The sequence below is a fragment of the Phoenix dactylifera genome, chromosome 7 (genome assembly GCF_009389715.1).
Source record: "Phoenix dactylifera cultivar Barhee BC4 chromosome 7, palm_55x_up_171113_PBpolish2nd_filt_p, whole genome shotgun sequence".
In the NCBI taxonomy this organism is placed as follows: domain Eukaryota; kingdom Viridiplantae; phylum Streptophyta; class Magnoliopsida; order Arecales; family Arecaceae; genus Phoenix; species Phoenix dactylifera.
The window spans coordinates 8,017,611-8,038,636 of NC_052398.1; the positions used below are offsets into that span (position 1 = coordinate 8,017,611).

General features: G+C 36.7%; 1 protein-coding gene across 5 annotated transcripts; it reads left to right on the plus strand.

Annotated features, from left to right (window-relative positions):
• Positions 1-119: 119 nt before the first annotated feature.
• On the plus strand, positions 120-18,101 carry LOC103706494 (PX domain-containing protein EREL1-like). Of its 5 annotated transcripts, none has more exons than XM_008790609.4 (11): positions 120-422; positions 2,991-3,116; positions 4,165-4,263; positions 7,095-7,187; positions 11,205-11,313; positions 11,686-11,757; positions 11,836-12,485; positions 12,805-12,969; positions 13,075-13,317; positions 14,792-15,010; positions 17,467-17,754. In XM_008790609.4, the coding sequence occupies exons 1-11, from the start codon at positions 333-335 to the stop codon at positions 17,752-17,754; spliced, it is 2,154 nt and encodes a 717-aa protein (XP_008788831.2). In that variant the 5' UTR covers positions 120-332. The 5 variants fall into 5 exon arrangements, with proteins under 5 accessions (XP_008788831.2, XP_008788832.2, XP_008788830.2 ...); XM_008790610.4 differs by having other exon boundaries at positions 11,686-11,730; XM_039128186.1 differs by adding an exon at positions 622-679 and having other exon boundaries at positions 361-422; positions 11,686-12,485.
• The last annotated feature ends 2,925 nt before the right edge of the window (positions 18,102-21,026 follow it).

The following is a 21,026-nucleotide window of genomic DNA, read 5'->3' on the forward strand; positions in this document are numbered from 1 at the left end:
TTTTTAAATAAAAAGAGAAGTAAGTAAAATTTGAAAAAACTCGCAAGGTGTTTTTTTTTTCCATCCCTGGAGTTCTCCTCCCTCACTTCTTGCACGTGCCCACCTCCAGTAAAATTTGCCGGCATAGGAGAATTCTTGGAAGACTGTGCGAGGACGGACGGTTAGGTGTGGGCTTTGGAGTCTTCCCTCGAAGGGGGACGCCGATCGATTCGCCTCGCTCCCAAGTCATCCTCCTCCCCTGAGCGGATCCCAATCTCCTCTCCCTCTCCACCCACAGCTCGATCCTTCTCCCGCTCCATTATCTCCTTTCTGATCGCCAAAGGAGGAAGGAGATGCCCAAGAACAGCCCCCCGAAGCACCGCCACGATGGCACTTCGCCGCTGCCCTTGGGCATGGACTGGAGCCCTCCTCCCAAGAAATGGGTAACACCCCCTCCTCTGATGGCCACTTCTAAATTCGCATTAAATTCTATTTTTCGTGGCAATTCTAGGTTCTTTTTGCTATTTTTCGTCCGATCAAAGGAATCTGATCCGGACTTTGATATCTCATGATGATTTTTGAATTTTATTTTGTTTTTTTGCGTAAAATTTGGATCCTGAACATTCTCATGGGTTGCTCTAGGGTTTTCGCTTGGGATCATTCGTTCTATGCCATTGATATTCCAGTTTTTTTCTAGCTGGTATGGGTTTTCCAACAATAATGCAAATATGATTATAATCTTAAGGCTATTGTTTTTTTGTAGCTTGAAGTTATAGGATTGCTTGATATGAATGCGTTAATTAAATTTAATGCACAAGCAATGAGATCAGCACAATAAATGGCGAGTTGATTAATTTTAATATGAAAGCAATTTACACCTATCAGATCGATGAAAAAACACCAAGTTACAGTTCGCCCGTTGCATTTCTTGTGTTCTTCTTCATCATAAATGCTTTCTTTCTCAATTTTGTAATTTGCATTTATTATCATGAAATCCACCGATAAACTTGGTAAAAGCTGGCCTTTAGTCCATGATCTCTAAGCTGTAACCATCTTAACCATCCAACTACTATTCGTTCCAATTGTCCAAAGACTCTTTGTAGCTTTGCATCGAAGAAAGGAAGTATGAGAAAGATGACAAGAACACTGTTCCACCAGTTAGACAAAGTGATAAGGAATATGGTGTTCATTACTGCTGTAAAGGGAAAAAGAGGGAAAGAAAGAGAAGATGCAGAAAATAGGAAAACCAGTTTGAATCCTTCTGGCAAAGTAATAAGGAGGAAAGACAAAGATGGTACCAGGACCAATCACCATCAAGACAAGGTGGGAAAACCACAGGTCACAACTGTCTGTCAAAACATGTGAAGAAAAGAAAAATAAGAAAAAAGAAAACCCCGACAACAAGAAAAGTGTAACGCCCTTCATAATATGAAAACTGTCTTGTCCGTCCATGAGTACCAGTTATAGATGATATTCATCCACAAACCACAGTCATCACAAGCATTTGCAGAATATATCATTTCTTGATTCGCCCCTCACAATTTTCATGTTATTTGCTCATATGAGTGAAAATATGCAAGGGAAGTGTCAACTAAATTTGTAACAATATAAACCATTGAGTTAATGACCTAATAGTGTAGTAAGATTACAAAATTGCATTTTGTTAAATTGTCATATATCTGAAAGCTGCATAGTTTACATTATGATTCGCTTCACTAGGAGGGCATTTACTTTCCATGGTATGTGCTTGGTCTCACTTGCTATATATATTCCCTGCATTTAGTCATCTAAGTGGAGGACTGTATTTTGCTTCTTCAATCTGGGTATATCTAATGGTGACTAATGCATGATTCATCTAGAGTTGCCATTCAAGGCCTACTCACCAATTTTTTTGTACCAAAATTAGCTGAACAAGAAATTATGGACATTTACATTCCAACATGTGACATTTGGCCATTGCACATCATTGACATTCTTTCATTTGAGATGCTCCAGCATATCCTGAATAGTAGTTTTAGCTTTCAAGAAATGATTGCAATCCATATTTTACTGATTTTTTAATCTCAATAAGAAAGACCAACTTAGTGCACTGGCGATATGCCCCCTCCCCTCCTCCTGATGTTTGTTTATTTGGGAAAATAATAAGTAATAACCAGACATAGTGACCAGAGATAATCTCATCATTTGGGTGGTGGTTCCTATTATGGGCTTAGTCCTTAATTGAGGCTGTCTCCCTTCTCTTTTAGACCCTTGCATTTATTAAAGCCACATTAAAGAATATCAATTATGTGGATCTCATATAAAGTGGAGCAAATAGTTTTGCATTGAATGCCATATTACCCTTCTAGTAGTTGGCATGTGTGATGCATGTGAGAAATAGTATGGATGATTGTGATTTACGATATGATTTTTTTTTTAATTTCATGTACTTTGATTAATAACTCTTTTTTCGGAAGGTGCATTTCTCTTGCTTTTCTTCTCAAAGTAAGAACTAAACGACACAAGGTATGTTTATTTGGTACATGAATAATTATAGCAGAGATGAAGTGGCCTGGAGATGGATTACATGGATCCTCATGCACAGAGTGGGAATTTGGGTCTAATAATGCAGTAGATTGCTACTCTTTTATTCCTCCTCCTTTCTTGTATTTTTTTCTGATAATTATTGCTCTTTAGATACTTCAAATCAAATGTGAAGTTGCATCCACCATTTGCAATGCTTCCTTTTGCAAGAAAGATATAACATTTGATTGATAAGGAAAATACTAAACTACCATTTTAATTGAAACTTCTTTTTCGAGTTGCTGTTCTAAATTATGTTCAACGAATTACTATTTTTTTATGTATACTATCCCATGTGATTGCTTTTGAAAAACATATAAAATATCTTTTAATTCTTTGTCATTATTATGCAAACCAGAATAATTATATTTTAAAGTGCATAATCATTATTTAGTTCTTGCATTTGTATTTTTGCTATTTACTCATATAATATACGTGTGTGGATGTAGGATGGGAGAAACACGATATGGCCTCACAATCCTCACACCGGCTGGAGTTTCTGTGTCATGATTCCTTCCTGGATTGTTCAAACTGATCCTGGAGCATCCCATGAGAGCTTCTTGAATCCTATAGTTGTAATTTCTTCATTTCCCTCATGATAATTCTTGGATACATATAAAACACCATGTTAACCATTTAATATTCACCATTTGGGCGAAGATGAAGTAAGCAAATCATGAAGTGATAAGAGACATAGATTAATTCTCTTCATCCAAAAGACAAGAATAGGCCAGATTTAACAGCTGGTTTTTGTATTCTTCATCAAATTTTTATTTTTTTCTGCTTCAATAAATTTTCTCAACCATCAATGTGGTTTTAGCTCTCCATAAAAAAATATATATTGGCTTTGTTTGCAATTATGTAAAGTAAGTAGTTCATGGTCATTAAAATGTAATGATTTTTTCAACTTTATTGATTAAGAGCTTTAAATTTATGTTTGAGAAGAATTGGTACTAAGGGACTGTCTCTATGTGTCGTGATGATCGGAGTTTCAAAATTTCATATCTGTTGCCATCTTAAGCCAGTTTTTAACTACAGACAACATTATCAAATTAACGCTATGTTAACAACTTCATGAAAGGTTTTATTATTCAATACACTTCAATGCGTTCCTTATCGTTAGGTTTCAAAGAGACGATCAACATTAAAGGGGAGCGAATGGTTTGTGATATGAAGGTGGCAATTTTGATCTGGTTCACAAGGACTATATGATGGATACATAGTTACATATTATGATACTTTAACCCATAAACTATTGGCATTTAGGATTGCAGATTATTTATTACCATCGGGCAACCTAGAATTTGATATCAACAAACTGCCCACTATGGTTTTGTATGCTAAAAGATCCATGGGTTTTATATTTCAGTTATTTGATGTTCTATCTATTTATCTTCAGGAGATAATATTGTTATAAGTGAATCATATTGTCTTTAGTAGGTGGATCTTTGGTTAAATGTTTAATACAATAGCAAGAATATGATGAAATACCTGTACATTTCAACTTTTCTTAAGCACGAGTCTTTAAAATGTTCACTTAATAGACATCTTAAAATAATGGATCTAAGAGTTTGTTCTTTAGTTTTGCTCTTTAATCTTTCTTTTAACAACCTTAAAGGACAGTTTTACAGGATTCATATTGGTATACAATCTCCAGAAGGGGTTAGCACAAGTCATGGAATACTTAGAAGATTCAGTGACTTCTTGAAGTTATATTCTGCTGTAAGTATAAAATTCGTTTTGCCGTTGATACCAAGGGTGATTGGCCATTTGTAATATGTTTCATCGATCCTTTTTCTCAAACATGCACCTAGTTTCATTTGTAATGGTTAAAAGAGATTTTACCATGAGTAAATTTGACATATCCGATAGAAAAAAGATACCAGGCCAAGGAGCAAATATAAGAATGCATATCGTATTCCTGTTGCATGATCATCGAAACATCTCAGGCTTATGCTTGGTGAAACCTTTCTCGAACTGCACGAGTGAGGTGGTTTGATACAGTACTATCTACTATGCTTATTGCCCATTTAAACTTGCTGCCACAACTGCAGCATCCCTCCTTGAGAATTAGATCTGGGTCAAAGTTCCTAAGTAAACTCAAAATGGAACATTATATTCGCCACCATCTGTGTCATTCTGGCAAAACCTACTTTTGTTTTCTAAACCCATCAAAACCTGCACCTGCAGTTGTTCCTCAGCAAGACAGCCGGGTCCTAAAACCTTGGTCTACAAGCTCTCGAAAGATGCCTCTGAAAGTGTGTGATGCCATCACTCTCATGATCCAACAGTAAAAAATACTTTGATCCTGAATATGAGCATATACCATTTAATATCAGTGACTGTTAACTTGTATCTTCCTGTTGGGAATAATCTTCCCATGCAAGGAACGAGAATAGCATCACTGAGTTGTTAGTGTTAACAAGAATATGGGAATCCTGGTTTTGGCCTTAAATGTTCACATCATGCATGCAACTAGCTTACTTACCTACCACCTTCGAAATCCTCAGTCTTGAGCCAGTTGTTTTAAAAAAGGACAAGATCTATCCTAAATCCTCTTTCAGTCTCTGCTTCTTAAGCAAAATGCTTCACTATAACCTTATAGCATCAACTTCTGAATTTAAGGGCTGGGACTTCTCTAGTTGTATGGTTGCCCTACACCCGTTGGTGTATGCTTTGAGATGTAATGTGGGCATCACCACATCAATTAGTTCAAATGAAGCATAGGTGGGACATTGCATGGCCAGAAACACCATTTAAACCTATCAAGGATTTAAATTTTGCCCATCTCTTTTTGTTCCTTCTCTAGCTTAGACCTAGAATAGTAATCTGAAACTTTTCTCTAAGCTATGAGCATGCACATTAGCTGAAGCATTGGCCTAGGCAACTGCGACACAAGTTATTGCTTCAGTGAGAGGATGTTTTTTGGTGTCTTCCTCAAGTAACCTTCTTTATAAGGGAAGATATCCCATGCCTAAAAATGTGCACATGACCCAGCTCCAATGATTTCTCTAATCTGCCAACTAAATTGTCATCCTTTTCATTTGGAGCATACCATCAGAGCAAGTAGGATGATTCTTTTGAGATGCCAAAATTTCTTCCTTTTTTCTTTTTAGGAATCACTTATGCAATTGGATGTGAAAGGGTAAGCCCTCGATCAACAGTTGGCCTATGAAGTCTGGATGGGGCCATAAAGCTAATTACCACATTGGTGATTTATATGACCAGCTAGATGTCCCAGCACAACGTTCTTTTAGCATGATCCTTGCTGGTGCTCTTGTACAAGTAGATGTGTAGTCATATGACTCATTTCCAAACCCACGTTGTAACATCAGTTCCTAATGTCTCAAGCCTTCCCCCTTGTTTTTCTATATTGGCCTTATGCTAAACATATCTACCCAAGGTACACTGTCTTGATACCGGGCCTCATACCGGTGTCATCCTGTCAACGTGTCGGTACATTCAATACGGATGCCGGTTCGGCATACCGAGTGTTGGTATACCTCCTGTACCGTTTACCAGTATCGAATAAGTACAATAAGGTAGGCCCCATACCACCTAGTTCGATACGGTATGACATTACCATTTACCTACCAAATAGAATGAGAGTGCTTATATATCTGTTAGGGCCTCTTCCATCCGAAGAATAACTATACTGGGTGTACCTTCCCTTTTTTCATCAAAGCGAGCACATCTAACAACATTTAATAGGCTGTTTCTGGCATCAAAGCCAGATAGGACTTGTACTGGTGAAGTGGTGATGCTGTTTGCTGTGACAGGGATACTGCGAATCTTGCCCAACTCAAATTGCCATTTAGCATATGGCAAGATTGCCAGGGCTTAATCAATTATGACAAACACAGCTCTCAAATTATTCAATCACATTAAGTCAGGGGGAAGTAAACTTATTAACTTTCTGAACGGTTGAAAACCAATCTGCATAATTTAAGCCAGAAATCTATATGCTTTTTTTAGGATCCTCACAACATCTTTTTCATAGCTCCGGGAAAATGTAGATTACATGAACCGTGCCTTAACTATTAACTTTCTGTTATGCTAACTGTGAACTTTTATTTTAAAATTTTTGACTGTTGTCTTCACCCTAAAGTTGTTGCATGGTTTGCTGCAGTTAAGATGTGCATTGACGGCTCCCTGTATTAGTTTATGTATCTCACAATTACTATTCTGTTTTTAAAAGTCTGGTTTACAAATTAAACTTTCTTCATGAATAGCTAAACTTAAAATTTGTCTTAATTATTTGATGTGATAAGATGCAAGACTTGATAAATTTAGAGTTTCACATATAATTATGCTTCCAGCAGCTACTGTCATTTATATGTTTCATGTATGCTTTTCTTTTTATAGTTTTTACTGCTTTCATGGTTTTCTTACTGAAGTCCTTATACGTAGAAAAATATCACTTATTTTACTTAATCGCATAATGATCAAGTTTACTGCAACATGTTTGGGGATATGATAAAGTAAGCTGTCTATATGTTCAGATCCAAGTTTATTCAGTTCAGTTCCTTCAAACTGTTCCCATTCTTTTGTAGCTTAAGAAGGCATTTCCGAAAAAGGATATTCCTCCAGCCCCACCAAAGCATGCTTTCTTGAGAATAAATTCCAGTCGGATTCTCTTAGAAGAGGTCAGTGTAGCATTTCACTTGAAGTTTGTACATCCTATGGTTTAGATCGGATTGTGTTTTTTTGACTTTACTTTGCGATGATTTAGTTCTATTTGAAATTTATGTAAGTTGTATTTTATCGGGTCTTGTAGTTTTTATTATAGGGCACTCATTGCCACAACATATGTTAGTTTCTTAAGATATTATGATTGTGGCATTCGATATACTAGGAATTGATTGAGGTATTAGGTTTCTTGTATCTTTGTAATGCATTAAGTTAAATATTTATTTGATGTAGTCAAGATTTTAAATTCCGTGGGATGGGGATGTCCCTGTTTTTCTATGGAACAGGACACCATCATTGTCCCGCCCCATCCTGGTGGTGGTCTCATTCATACATCCCGGTAGATATCCTCCATCTATCTCCCCTTCTTCTTTCCTTTTCTTCCTTCCTTCCTTCCTTTCTTTCTTTTCTTCTTTCTTTCCTTCTTTCATTTCTTTCTTTTTCTTCTACCTTACTTTTTTTCCCTTCCTTTTTCTTTTGGTTTCTTATCCCTTCCTTTATTTTTTTTCCTTTTTCTTCTTCTTTCTTTTTCCTTTCTTCCTTCTTTCGTTTTTCTTCTTCTTCTTCCTCTTCTTCTTTCCTTTCACTTTTTCCTTTTCTTTATCTTTCCTTTCTTTCTTTCTTTTTTCTTCTTCTTCTCTCCCCACATAAATGGGTTTTGGAGTCCCAACCCCATCTCCGTCTTGTTTTCTCATAGGAATGGGACGGGACGGCGGGGACACCCCCCATCCCATCAGGACTTAAACTTTGAATGTAGTCAAACTTGTTATAAATATTAACGATAGTGCCAAAATAATTAGATTACTTATTTAGGCATTTCTTTGCGTATACATTTAAGTACTCAACTACATTATATCACTAATCAAAAATCTAACAACAAATTAATCAAATGAGGCTTCAGTAAGGCTTCACCTTAGGGTGCGGCAAGCTCTTATATTCTGGTTCATAGTTTCTCTTGGCTATATGGTTTATCTGAGGGGGAGATCAAGCTTTACGAAATAATAAATGGTCTTATCAATGTGCAAATATGACTCCTGGCCTCCTTTCAAACCCATAGGCCCACATATCGGCTATGGGTCCAGATATAGATCAAGTTAACTTTGTTGCCTCCTTAGCTAAATTTTACCTAACCTAGACCCAACTAGTCGAAATCCATATATTATGTTAGGGTTTGGTTTGAATTTTAAAAACCAAACATGACTTGAATCCAAACCTGATTGGAAACCAATAGTCTGCTTAGTATATATATTGTCTGGTTTTACCCTTGCATCCCTCACATTTCATATAAAACTTGTTAATTGTACTCTGAGGCTATGCTATTAGTGAATAGTTTTAAGGACACAAAGGATGGTGCCTACCTATGATTTGGACTCGACCTAAATACATATATGACCTAACCTAGACCTAGACTTGATCTATACTCGACCTAACTTAGAGCCAATCATTACTTGACCCTACTTGGACTGAGCTTGACCAAATTCTTAGATAGATAGGATTTGGTTTAAAACATAGACTCGAACTCCTGACAAGATTGGATCTGGGTTAGGAGTTAATTCAAACCTCATCCAACTTGATACCACCTCTATTTGCAAGTTCAATCACAAAGGTTAAAACAAGTATTTAACACCTAGCCAACTAGTGTATGGTGATCCATCATCCATCAACAAATTGGGTCGGATCAAAACTTGTTTGATTTGATGATTCAGATGGTAAAACGAATTTGAATTGCTTGATTGAGCCAGATTCACCCTATCTTTGGTAAATTGTCCAGTAATATTTCATTCTTCACCCTCTTACATCCTTTCGAGTGAAGCAAAAGGAAGCACACTCTTACTATGGTGGTGGTTGTTGTGCTTAGGTTGCCCCTGCATTTGATTGGGTCATCAAAGATGGTGGAGGGAAGGAGTTTCAACAGGATATTCGGGACAATGGAGAGGTAGTCTTGTTGTTTGAGGCGACATGGCTGAATTTTATGCGAATGGGGGCAAGATTGATGGATTTCATTGTAGGGAAGGTGGCATGGCCAGATCCTATGGGAGAGGAGGTGGTAGGAGGTGATAGGATTGGACCTCATGGGAATGAAGGCTATTGGACTAGATCTTGCGAGGAGGCGGCCTAGCAGGATCACGTGGCAATGGAGGTAGGGTGCTTGAATGTTATGGTAACAAGGATGGCCGAACCAAACTTCTTGGGAATGGAGGCAACATGGCTGGATCCAATGCAAATAGAATCAGTGTAGCCAACTATTGGAAGGAGGCAATCTTCTTTTCTTCTTCATGCCTTTTTTAGGAGATATGCTGGAGCTAGTCCGTTTTTTTTGGGGGGTGAGACTTGGAGGAGTGGGAGTTGGTTCAATATGTGAAGATGAAAGAGGACAGAATGTGGAATTATTACAAGGTTGGTTTGGTGCTTGAATAGCAAGGGGGGAACATGGAATTGGTGAAGGATTTGGGTTGGCTTGTCAATCATTAGCTGACACACAAGTGAACAAGGAGCTTGTGACCTGGTAGTTGGGTCTAGGTCAATGGGTTTACAAACACTAGTTAAAACTACATCAACTCACTAGTTGGCCTTAATTATTTGCTGGTTACCAAAATGACATGTATTCACTTTGAGGTTACCCTTTTGTCATGTTCTGATGCATCGTCTTCAAGCTCTAGGGCTTGGTTGGATGCTTAACTGGCTTAACTATGTGATATTATCTCTCAGATGAGTCAAAAAGCTTGAAGATATAAGGCATAAAAGTAAAGAAGCCAAAGGGATCAAGAATCTTGTAGATTTTGTAATAACAAGTTTTGTGGATACCATGACATTATATATATAATGTTGTTTAGGGTGGCGCAGCTAACAATCACGTCCAATTTCATTGTTGGGGCCTCAAAATGAGCCAGTCAAACTGAATTTTTTTTTGGAAAAGATTTTAACTAGACGTATCTCCCAATTTAGGAAGAATTTGGCGGAGCGACCAAAAGCAAAGTTGATGTAGGAGTTGAGATCTACTTGTAGGACTTTAACTTTTTCATATTTATTTTCATAAATCATTTCTATTTTGGGAAAGCTAGTTTTGTTCGAATGAGGAGAGCAATCCGACCTAAATTATGCAAGGGTGGATCTTACTATTATAAAGAGAGGCTATATGTATCTGAGTTTAGGATTAATGATCAATAAAAGAAAAGGGGACCTAAACCCTATTTTGCCAATTTTTTTACTTGTTCTTAAATATTTTTGAGATTCAAGTTAAGCGGGTTAAAGGAATTCTTCCTTCTCCCCAATTGGATTAGAATAGCATGATAGTTTTTAAATTAGTTTGTTTTGAGATATAGTGCAGATTCTTAAAGAACAAGGGAACTGCACTTCAGTGAATTATTGAAGTTGGATATTTAGTAAGAGTTTTCTCTTCCATATTGATGTGATTTAGATGTGTTCTTAATGGCATAGCTCTGCATTGCTTGAGGTATTGCTCCGGTGCTTTCTTGTCAAAAAAGAAAGTTGAGATAGTTTTAGTTATCTCTCTAGTAATCCTTTCCATATTTTATCCAAATAAAGTTTTAATATCTTAATCGAGTAATTTTTTGAATATTTTTCTATTTTAAGTTTTCCATTTGTTCTTGTATGATATGTAGTAAATACTTGATATGTTATCTACCATAACTTTTTTTTTGGAGATAATTTAACATCAAACATATATATTTTATACTTTCTTCATATGAAGTTCCTTATCATCATCATGCTATTATTGTTATTGTTTGCTGCTCCAAGGATAGTGGATTTCTGCACTCTTGTAACGGCACAAGATAAAATGATTATTACCAAAAAATGTCTAAAAATGTTTCAAACATAAGTAATTTTAAAGTTTGATTATGGAACATATCAGGAGATTCCCAATTTTAAAGTTCTTTTGTTCTTTTGGTGTACTGTAGTACATTTCCTTGCTAGGTGATTAATGATTCTCAAACTGGATAGCTATGTTGCAGAGGAGGCATGCTTTGGAGGAATGGATGGGAAAGCTACTTTCTGACATTGACCTATCTAGAAGTGCTCCTATGGCAAGTTTTCTTGATCTTGAAGCTGCTGCAAGGTCATGTAGGTGTTATCACCCATATATGTTTATACATATTTACATATCATGTATGTATTATTGTGTTTCTTTGCTTGTGAGCATGCATGCATGTGTTGTGCGTATCTTGTGTGTGTTCATGTTGTGTTGCGTCTGTCAGTTTCTTAATTGTAAATCATTTTTATGTATCTTCTGGGCTTGCATTTATATATAATGTTTTTGGCTATAGATTCCCAAAGGTATGTTCTAATATAGAATGCTTTATTATGCATCCTAAATATCTAATTTAACATTTAATACACCTTAGTTGGCTTTTAATCTTTGCTTTTGGTTATAGTCAAGCTAATTTTGTTTCTTTGATATATGATTGCATTTTACTTATGCACTTTTTTCTTCAGCATTTAGGGATGCAAATCATGATCATTTGGAAACTAGCTCTTCAGGTGATGCTATTGCCATGGCCTCTTCAGGTCCACTCAGACCTAGTTCAAGTGTTTCTATTGCTGATGGTTCAAAAGTCGTATCTAAGTCCCATTTTGTTGCTTCAGACATTGGTAGTGATGTATATGAAGCATCAGACTTGGGAACTCCGAGGCAAGGGAAGGTCCAAATTTCTGAAACTAGTCCAGAAGATCTAGCAATGACTTATGATCTAACTGCTCCAAGAGGGGTAATTGCTAATGGAATCCTGGGAGAATCAATCCTGGATCAGCCAGAAGAGTTTCTTAGAAGTAGGTTGCACTACAGAAGAGAGAACCTTGTTTTGGAGAGGGATAGTTCCGATGTAACTTCAAAGGAGACATTTCTTTCTAGAGACAAACTAGAGTCAACTTCAGAACAGGATCATGATAAGCTTTCTGGTCATACTCGAAAACTCTCTGCTGAAAGTATTGGGAGTGACATAAGTTCTATACGAGGCAGTGAATTATCAGTTCCTGGGATGACTAATTCGATTTGGGATGGCTCTATTGATCTTCCTAGTGGCTCTGAATCTCAAAATGCAATGGAAGCTCTATCTAGCTTGGAGACGCATGTTCTGAATGATGCACATATTGTCCTTCCACTTGATCAACGACATCAATTGAATAGAGTTCTTGTCACCATGAAAAGAAGATTAGGGACAGTGAAAGCAGATATGGAGGATCTTATAGCTCGACTGAATCAAGAAATGGCTGTGAAAGAATACCTTACAACAAAGGTGCATCTTGGGCAATTATTTTTATGATCTGCTTGGCATGGCTAGTCAAAATTGCATGTCTTTTATGCTTCTAAAATTTAATGTGAGAGGTGTTTTATGAGCATCTTTCTTCTTATCAAATTGGTTTTTTCAATTTAATTTTCTCATTTGTTGGTCCTTGATAGAGGTCCTGCATTTAGATATGAAAAGGCGAAAAAAAACAGTGACAAATATATGATATGCCAAATCTATTTGAGTCCTCTTATAACTGATCATTTTGGTAACCTTGCTGTACCTTCATAAGGTGTCGCCTTACTGTAATTGATTTTTGTGGTTCCAGGTCAAGGATTTAGAGGTGGAACTGGAAGTCACTAAGCAGAAAAGTAAAGAAAACTTGCAACAAGCCATTTTAGTTGAAAGAGAAAGAGTGACACAAATGCAATGGGATATGGATGAACTTCACAGGAAGTATGCAGAGATGGAGTCAATGCTTAAGATTGAGCAAGTTCGTTTTTTCCTCTTTAGCTTAGTACTTATTTGTTCAATATAGTATATGTTCACAAGTACTGATTTTTCTCCATTTTCTTTTTTTTTTTTCTGAATGTTGCAGGATGAAAGAACTCGTGCAGAGTCAGAAAAAACAACTGCCAGTGGTGAGAAAGAATTGTTGCTGCGGGAGTTAGATACTAAACAAGAAGAATTAGAGATCATGCAGAAACGTCTAGAAGAATTAGAGATGAAGTCAAAAGTGGATATCAAAGTTCTTGTCAAAGAGGTGAAATTTCTCAGGAGTTCTCAAGCGGAGCTGAGGGAAATGCTAAATCAATCTTTAAAAGAAAAGACTGAATTAGAGGTATGCATTTAATTATACCTGAAGAACATGAGTAAACAAGAGGCAGTTTTACCTCATGAAGGAAATTGCCAAATGTCCTCGAAATGAGTAGTAGTGTCCAGTTATATATCATATATTTTTTTAATTGTCTTTTATCTTTAAGTAATACAATAAAAATGGGAATGAACCAAAAGACGGGACAAATTATCAAGGTCAAATTAGGCACTTGCTGTTTAAAACATATGTGAAAAATGGAAAGGCTGCAATAATCTCGGAATTTTTGCATATGATATGCTATGTCAGGCCATTGTATAATGTGCATCATGGAATGGTAGCAACTGCATGCTAGTTCTCGGCATGTTCTGATGCCAGTGCATGCCAAATCTGCAAAGCGCTGCACTGAATTATATGGTATATATGGAGCTAGTTCTGGGCCTGCATGTGATACCTTGCTGCAAACCGTAGCTATTATAAGTTTTGCCTTGGCTATAAGGATTGAAACAAGTTTCTAGCTCAAATAAATGCACTTGTTTATATCATCATTTATTTTGGAACCACCATATGAGCTGCATTTTGTATCAAAATCATTAACTCTATATATGACGGGAAAGCCTCGGAGTCCAGCATGCACATGTTGGACTCTAAGCTCTCCTGTCCTACGCGACACCTAAAAGAGGAGGTCAGGAATCCAGCACATACTGGATTCTGCAGCCTCTAATGGCACTCCTAAAAAAAGAAAGAAGAAAAGAGGAACAAGATTCCAGCATGTGCCTGGACCCTTTTGCTTAAAACTCCTCATTTAGTTCTGTTTTTTGTAAATACAGTCTTATGAAATAGAAAATATGCTCTCTCCTGAGAGATTTTCTGCACATGCATCACACATGCCAAGCTCTATTATTATTATTAAAAAACTACAGCTCATGTTCCACTTTGAGTCGTCGTTTGATAATTTGTCTCAGAGGTGGTTGCAGTTCTATAGGAGATCTTCACTTATTCCTTGCTAGGTCATTTAATTTGGGTTTTTTTTTCACAAATCTGATGTCCGTTGGGGTCATTGATCATCAATTTTGTTTTTGTTGTCCTTGTGTAAGTTGTGCCATATGTAAAATATTGGAGACTGTGAAAATATTCCAATATTCAAATTTTTGCCTCAAAATTCTACAGTCAAAAAATATTATTTTATCGAATGGAAAGTGAAGAAAAAGGTAATGCTGTTATTCTTGTGTTATTTCCTGCTATCACATTAGAAATTGATATAACAGCTATTATTTCAGCGATTATATTAATATTTAAAAATTTGTAAAGTTTCTTTTTGCGACAAATAACAGCCATAATGACGATTATCATGGTTAATAATGGTTTCGGTGAGGGTCCATTATAATGGGATAATGTGTTGTTTAAAATCTTGGTTCTAGATTGTTATGGCTTCAAATTCCTGGAATGACCTTCTTACTAATTTAGCCGTGTTTCTTCAATTTTTTATATGTTTAACCAGAGGGTTGCTCGTAAGGAAAAACAAAGGTGGGCACATGCAAAATCAGCAAGGAAGAAGCTTCTTGATGAATGTAGAGTTCTTCGCAATCGACTTCAAGATTGCAGTGTTAATTTTCTTTCAGAATCAGAAGACAGGTTCACTATTAATCCTTCATCACTATCTGATGCTCTGGATCTTCTAGCAACTTCAGATAATAGAATTGGCCTTCTTCTTGCGGAGGTAATTTTATGATTCTTCAGTGGTTATCTAGTCAGATAATTAATGGTTTTTTAACTTTCATGGTGACTCCAATTTCTTTTTGTAGTTTCTCTATTTGAAGTAATTATTTCATACTGGTTAGTGGTGTTCCTGTTTGATTTTCTTCTCTCTCTCTCTCTCTCCATGTGGTTTTGGTTCCTTTGGATTTAATAAATTAACTTTGTGAGGGAAGTGTCTCTTGCTTTTATGTCTACCTTTTTGTGAGGGAAGTGTCTCTTGCTTTTATGTCTACCTCTATTTGAACTTAAGTGTCTATGGAAACTGATACTAATCACTTCTGGTCAAATTAGAGAAGTTTCTAATGTTGGAGCATCCATGAATAATGGAAAGCACAAAGATAGTTTTATAATAAGCGTGATTGTCTATTCCATTATCTTTAATAAAGCCACCTGATACTAAGAATCAAAGGCTGGATCTTTGTTACATCAGGAGGATACATATATTCCATCGTGGGAATGGGAAAGCAAACTCTTTAAAAACTTAGGGGTACTTTAATGAAAGTGCGCAGGAAGCATCTCTACAAAATTATGTAGTATTATAAGATAATAGAAACTTACTTATATGATTATTTCTTTCTATTAAAAAGATGCATAACGATTCAGAATGAAATTATATAATGATTGATACATTTATTATTGGATTACAATTTTGATTATTTTTGGCCAGCAATAGAAGAGACCAAGTTCTAGGGATGGATGTGTGAGAAGGTGGTGGGTTAGAGGAACAAGATTCTAGAGAGATTTCAAAGCAACTGGGGCACTCTTAGAATAAGATTCCAGCTACTTTATTGATTGAATATTATGATAGTTTTAGGGAAATGTTAATGGATGTCTTGTGGGTACTCGTTAAGATGATCACGCCTATTAATCACCAAGGACATGTCTTATTTCTGTTGGTTACATGATTATTGTTAACTACAATATCAATTATCAACTATTTCAATTTGCTCTCATTTCCTATTGCTTATTCATCTTTGTCACCAAATGAGTGGTTAAGATTTATTTAATGAAGCATAAATGGTAGACTTGAAGATCTTAATATTAGGAAATAAGATTACGAGAAAATTATACTAGGAATTACAGGTTGTTATAGAAAGTTTATAATGTTTAATCCCCTTGAATTCAGCTAGATTTTGACATTTCATGACTCATTGTTCTTAACATATGCCTTGGGACCATTCATTAACTGGACCCTGAGTTTTAAATTGTCATCTGGGACTGCATCTATTTTGGCCTTTAGGCATATTTGTGCCTCTGAGATGATCTTAGCTCCCTATATCAAAGTTATCACCTCAACATTTCAACTAGATTCTTTGTCAAGATTTGAACAGACACATGCTTCTCAACCAATTCCTACTTGAAATAGACCTTTTTATTGGTCTTTTAGAGTGAAACAACCCAATTCCAATCAGAAATAAGATGGAAAACCACATAGTTTGCCATATTCAGTGGAACTTGTGATTGAAACTTGTCTCAAACTCATTTTGAGTGCCTGCCACCCTAAATAACTTCATTAGTTGTTAACTTGATTAATCTTGTCAGATGTGTGAATTACAAGTTAGGCATAAATATAAGCACGGGACGATGATTATGAGTTTTTATTTAGGGAAATGCTTTGAAGAAAATGTATAATTGTCAACATGATTGTATTGCTCTCTGGCTCTTGGTTTCTTCATTACAGATGGACTTTCAATAATTAGACTGGTCTTTGCCCCTTCTTTCGCCCTTCTTCATCTAGACTCCTCCAAGTCCAGGGAACGTTGGATGGTTTCTTCTTGGCTGCATGAGCTTATACAACCTACCAACAAGATACATACGTTGCCTATTAAAGAATCGGCCTTTTAAATCATGCTAAGCCCCTCTTTGGTCCAATAATTCCTTGGCCAAGAGCCAACAGCCAAATCACATGGTTGATATCCTGCAGAGAGCTGGTCATATACCTTTCTTGAACTATGATCATGTCTGTGGCATCTCTGGATGCATCAAAACTAGACATGTAAGTAAAGCTTATCAAAATTATTGAAAGCAAGGCCATCATGGAGATTCACATTGAAACAGCTGCAAAGGCCAATATGAAAAGCATGAGAATTTGTATATAATTCTCACTTTCTTCCGACTGGAGCAAAACGTCTGGAACTCAGCATATTCTGCCTTACTGTGCCGTATTTAATGCTGTTGATTGATGCACCTTCTGAGTCCTATCTTGTGCAATACTACATTTTTTCTTTAAAAAATTTTGGTCTGCATCTCCTGCTATAAATACAACTTAGTATCATCTTTAGTACATGCACAACAGTGAGCTGAAGTTTAGATTGTTGTGATTTTCTTTCTCACAGACGTACGAGTGGTTGCATAAGTTCATCTAAAGATTTGATTTTCCATTATTTTAATAAGTGATCTGATGCTGATTTTCTATAGGCACAACTCCTTGCACGAGATGAGGAACAGACAATCTCTGATGCGGATGAGGCTCGAAGTAGTGAATCCTCTGAAAATTTAATTGCTACAAATGGCGAAAATCCAATTAATGCAGATGATGAGATAAGAAAAATGTTGACGGATATATTTATAGATAATGCAAGACTGAGGAAACAAGTCAATTCTGTTATCCGTTGCGCTCTCATTACGGTTGTTAAACCAGAGAAGGAAGATAGTGAAGAAGTTCCCTCAAGGAGGACTGTTCTTAACCGGTTCTTAGAGAGATGAAATGAGTCTCCTGTAAATTCTGTTGAATGCTTGTTTTATGATTCAGGGATCCCCATTCACATTCTACTTAGGGTTCTCTTGAGTATTAACTCTTGCATTATCCATGCAAGGGCAAGTGGTCATCTACATCTTGAGGACAATAGCTTCCTTTTGCGCTGTTGTAATCATATTTTTGTCTATAGAACAAAATAAGTTCATGAGAAATGATTTGGCTTCTCAAAGGGCTCAGCTTGGTCTTGGTCTCTCTAAGCCTTTCTATAGGAGATAATGTAATTCAAAGACAAAAGAATCAAGAGTTACTGGATTGCCTCTGGGTAAAATGTGCAATAGAAAAGAGGACTTTTTAAGAACTTTTGGTGCCATGCAATGCTCTTGATGTGGAACACACAAGAAACATGAACTTCATATTTTGTTGCAGTCCTAGTTGAGAAGTGCTAATTTGCACATTTGTCCCTTCAAAGAACTGCGGAGAAAACATAACTATTGTGGTGGGATGGTAGAATAATAATCAAGGATTCTAATAGTTCCAAAGATGGTGCAGAATGACTACCTTGTAACTGACTTATTGCACTTCTTACCATTTGTGGATTCTGCTACTTTAATTTTACTCTACCATGTTATCTGGAAGCTTACCATAAAATCAGTGGGCACCTGCAGTGTCATAGCATCTCACTGGTGCCCTGAGGAACCTGAAACACTCAAGGATCCTCATATCATAAAAATCTTCATGAATTAAGCTGGAAAAGAGTTTGTGACATTTTTGTGTATGTTTTGTTGTTGTTGTTGTTGTTGTAGTAGTAGTGTTTGGCGGCAGTGTTCGGTTTATGTCATTTTTTCCCACTCTCCTTTTGTTTTTGAAATCCATCTGGTAAGAATATCGCATTTGATGATACAGTCCATACGATTATTCAAGCTCTAGAATTTTGTTATGCCCTCTTCTCAGGAAGGGGACAAGGAACCCATCGTTCCTGCAATCCTGTACTGTTCAGCAATCAATAGCTTTCTATACTGATTTACTTTCGCTTAGTATAGAGGCATCAAAGAAAGTAGCAGACTGTTGTAGCTCGGCTGCTTATCTTTGTCAAATGTCATGGGTTGAAGGTCAAGATGATGCAGAATTCTATGCTCAAGTCTAATAAAAAGTCCCTAAACGAAAGCCTTATTTAGTATATGAAAATGAAAAACATCGGTAATGCTTGTGAATGATTTTGGCACATGAGAATTGGAAAAACTCTTGCAATTTGTTGCCAGGGATGGCTATAAAATTACTAAATCAGCATTTATGGGTCTGTGATAAACTTGCCTTGTGCACATAGCATGCATTTTCCCTGATACATAATGAAAATATCCATTTCGGGAATATTTTAAATTTAAGATTTTTTTTCCCCGATCATCTTGAGTAAAATTTCATAAATATTGTTATGATGAAATTTAAAAGGATTTTTTGCATAGATACCCTTCTAAATATAGGGTTTTGCGTGAATACCCTTCCAAAATTGATATTTGCATGTATATCCTTATAAAATATTTATTTTGCTATTCTACCCTTTTTTTATTCTTATTTTTGCATATATGCTCATACCATCTAACGCTGTTAAAAAATTAACGGTTTTAAATTAAAATGACTAAAATATCCTTAATGGGTAGATGTGCAAATAAATTTTTTTATAAGAATATACAAATAAATAGAAACTTTACCACGTCTTTGGATAAGAATTTGGACAAATCTACTTAGTCATATCGTAATATTGAGGTGCTGGGCGACCCATGACTTGAAAGACTTGCAATTCCATTGCAAAAAACTGGCACATAACCCATATTTAGTTGAGTGTTCCCTCACTCTCTCCCTTCAAACGTTAAAAGAAACAAAAATCAAAAAACAGAAGAAAAAAGAGAAAAACCAGCCACCGAGACACCAGAGGTATCAACAGTGTAATCGATCGAGAGAGAATCCTGACGGGCCGAGGTTCCTTTGGATTCTGTGAACCTATGCTTGTTGCTATCCTTCCACACTTGAACCCTACTCCCCTTAGGGCTTTTTCTCCTCATTGGCTGGCATTTCCCATCCCTTTAGAGAATAATAAGGCCATGGGAGCAAGCTAACGAGCTCCTAAGAAACCCATATCTCCTTCCTGTCTGCCTTGAAAACCCGCCTTTATCCTGATTTTGTTTCTCTTTTTATGTTTCCATTACCACCAACTCAGTGCTGTTAAAGCCACCTACTTAGCATCATTTCTGGTCCTTAGACAAGCCACCTTCTTTCCAACTCAAACCAGCAGTCCTCTCTCTCTATCTCTTTGTCTCTCTCTCTCTCTTCTGGGGCCAAGAGATTCTGAAGCATAGCAAGGGGCACTGGGGGGGTGGGGAGGGGAGGGGAGAGTAAGGGACACCGCGGGGGGTGGGGTGGGAAGGGCAGAGTAAGGGGCACCGCGGAGGGGGGGGGAAGGGAAGAGAAAGGATAATAACGTCATTTTATATTTTTATTTTATTTTTAATTAATATAAATATGATTTTTTTTAATACCGTTAGAATAACTATTATATTAGGAATACTTGTACAATAATAGAGTTTTACAAGGATATACATGTAAATATTAATTTTAAAAGAGTATTCACGCAAAATTTGATATTTAAAAAGATATCTATGCAAAAAACTCAATTTAAAATAAACATGAAGCCAAGCTATAATATGAATGCTCCTTATTTTTGTGCCTCTTAGATTAACAATCATCAAATAAAAGTATTCCCAGGTTCCTCTGAAATTCCTAAAATCGTAAGTATTTTTCACATGTAAAGAATATTTGCCTTGGTTGGAGATGAAGGCTGGCTCCATCTCCCGACTCTACCCAAACCACAATGGTGAGATTCAACTCACCAGGCATGCAAAGGAAACACAACCTATTGCGGGTAGTTCTATATACACCCCTCCTATTGCTCAGGACACCCCCCAAAAACCAAAAAAAAAAAACCCAAACTAACCTTTAGTGTAATTACCATATTGCCCTTGAAATTTTCTCATACACCCCCCTTCCTCCTCCTCCGTTTCGTTTTGAAAAGAAAAAAAAAAACACCCCTCAAACCCCCCTTAAACCCCTCCTCCCCCGTTCCCCCTTCTCCCTCTCGTCGCCGGCATTCTCCCGATCTCCGACCACCTCGCCGGCTTCTCCCGGAACCACCTCGCCGGCTTCTCCCGAAATTTTTTTTTTCACGGTTCGTGCTCCGTTCGGCACTGGATCGCCGAACAAAAGGCTTCTGTTCGGCTGAACAGTGCCG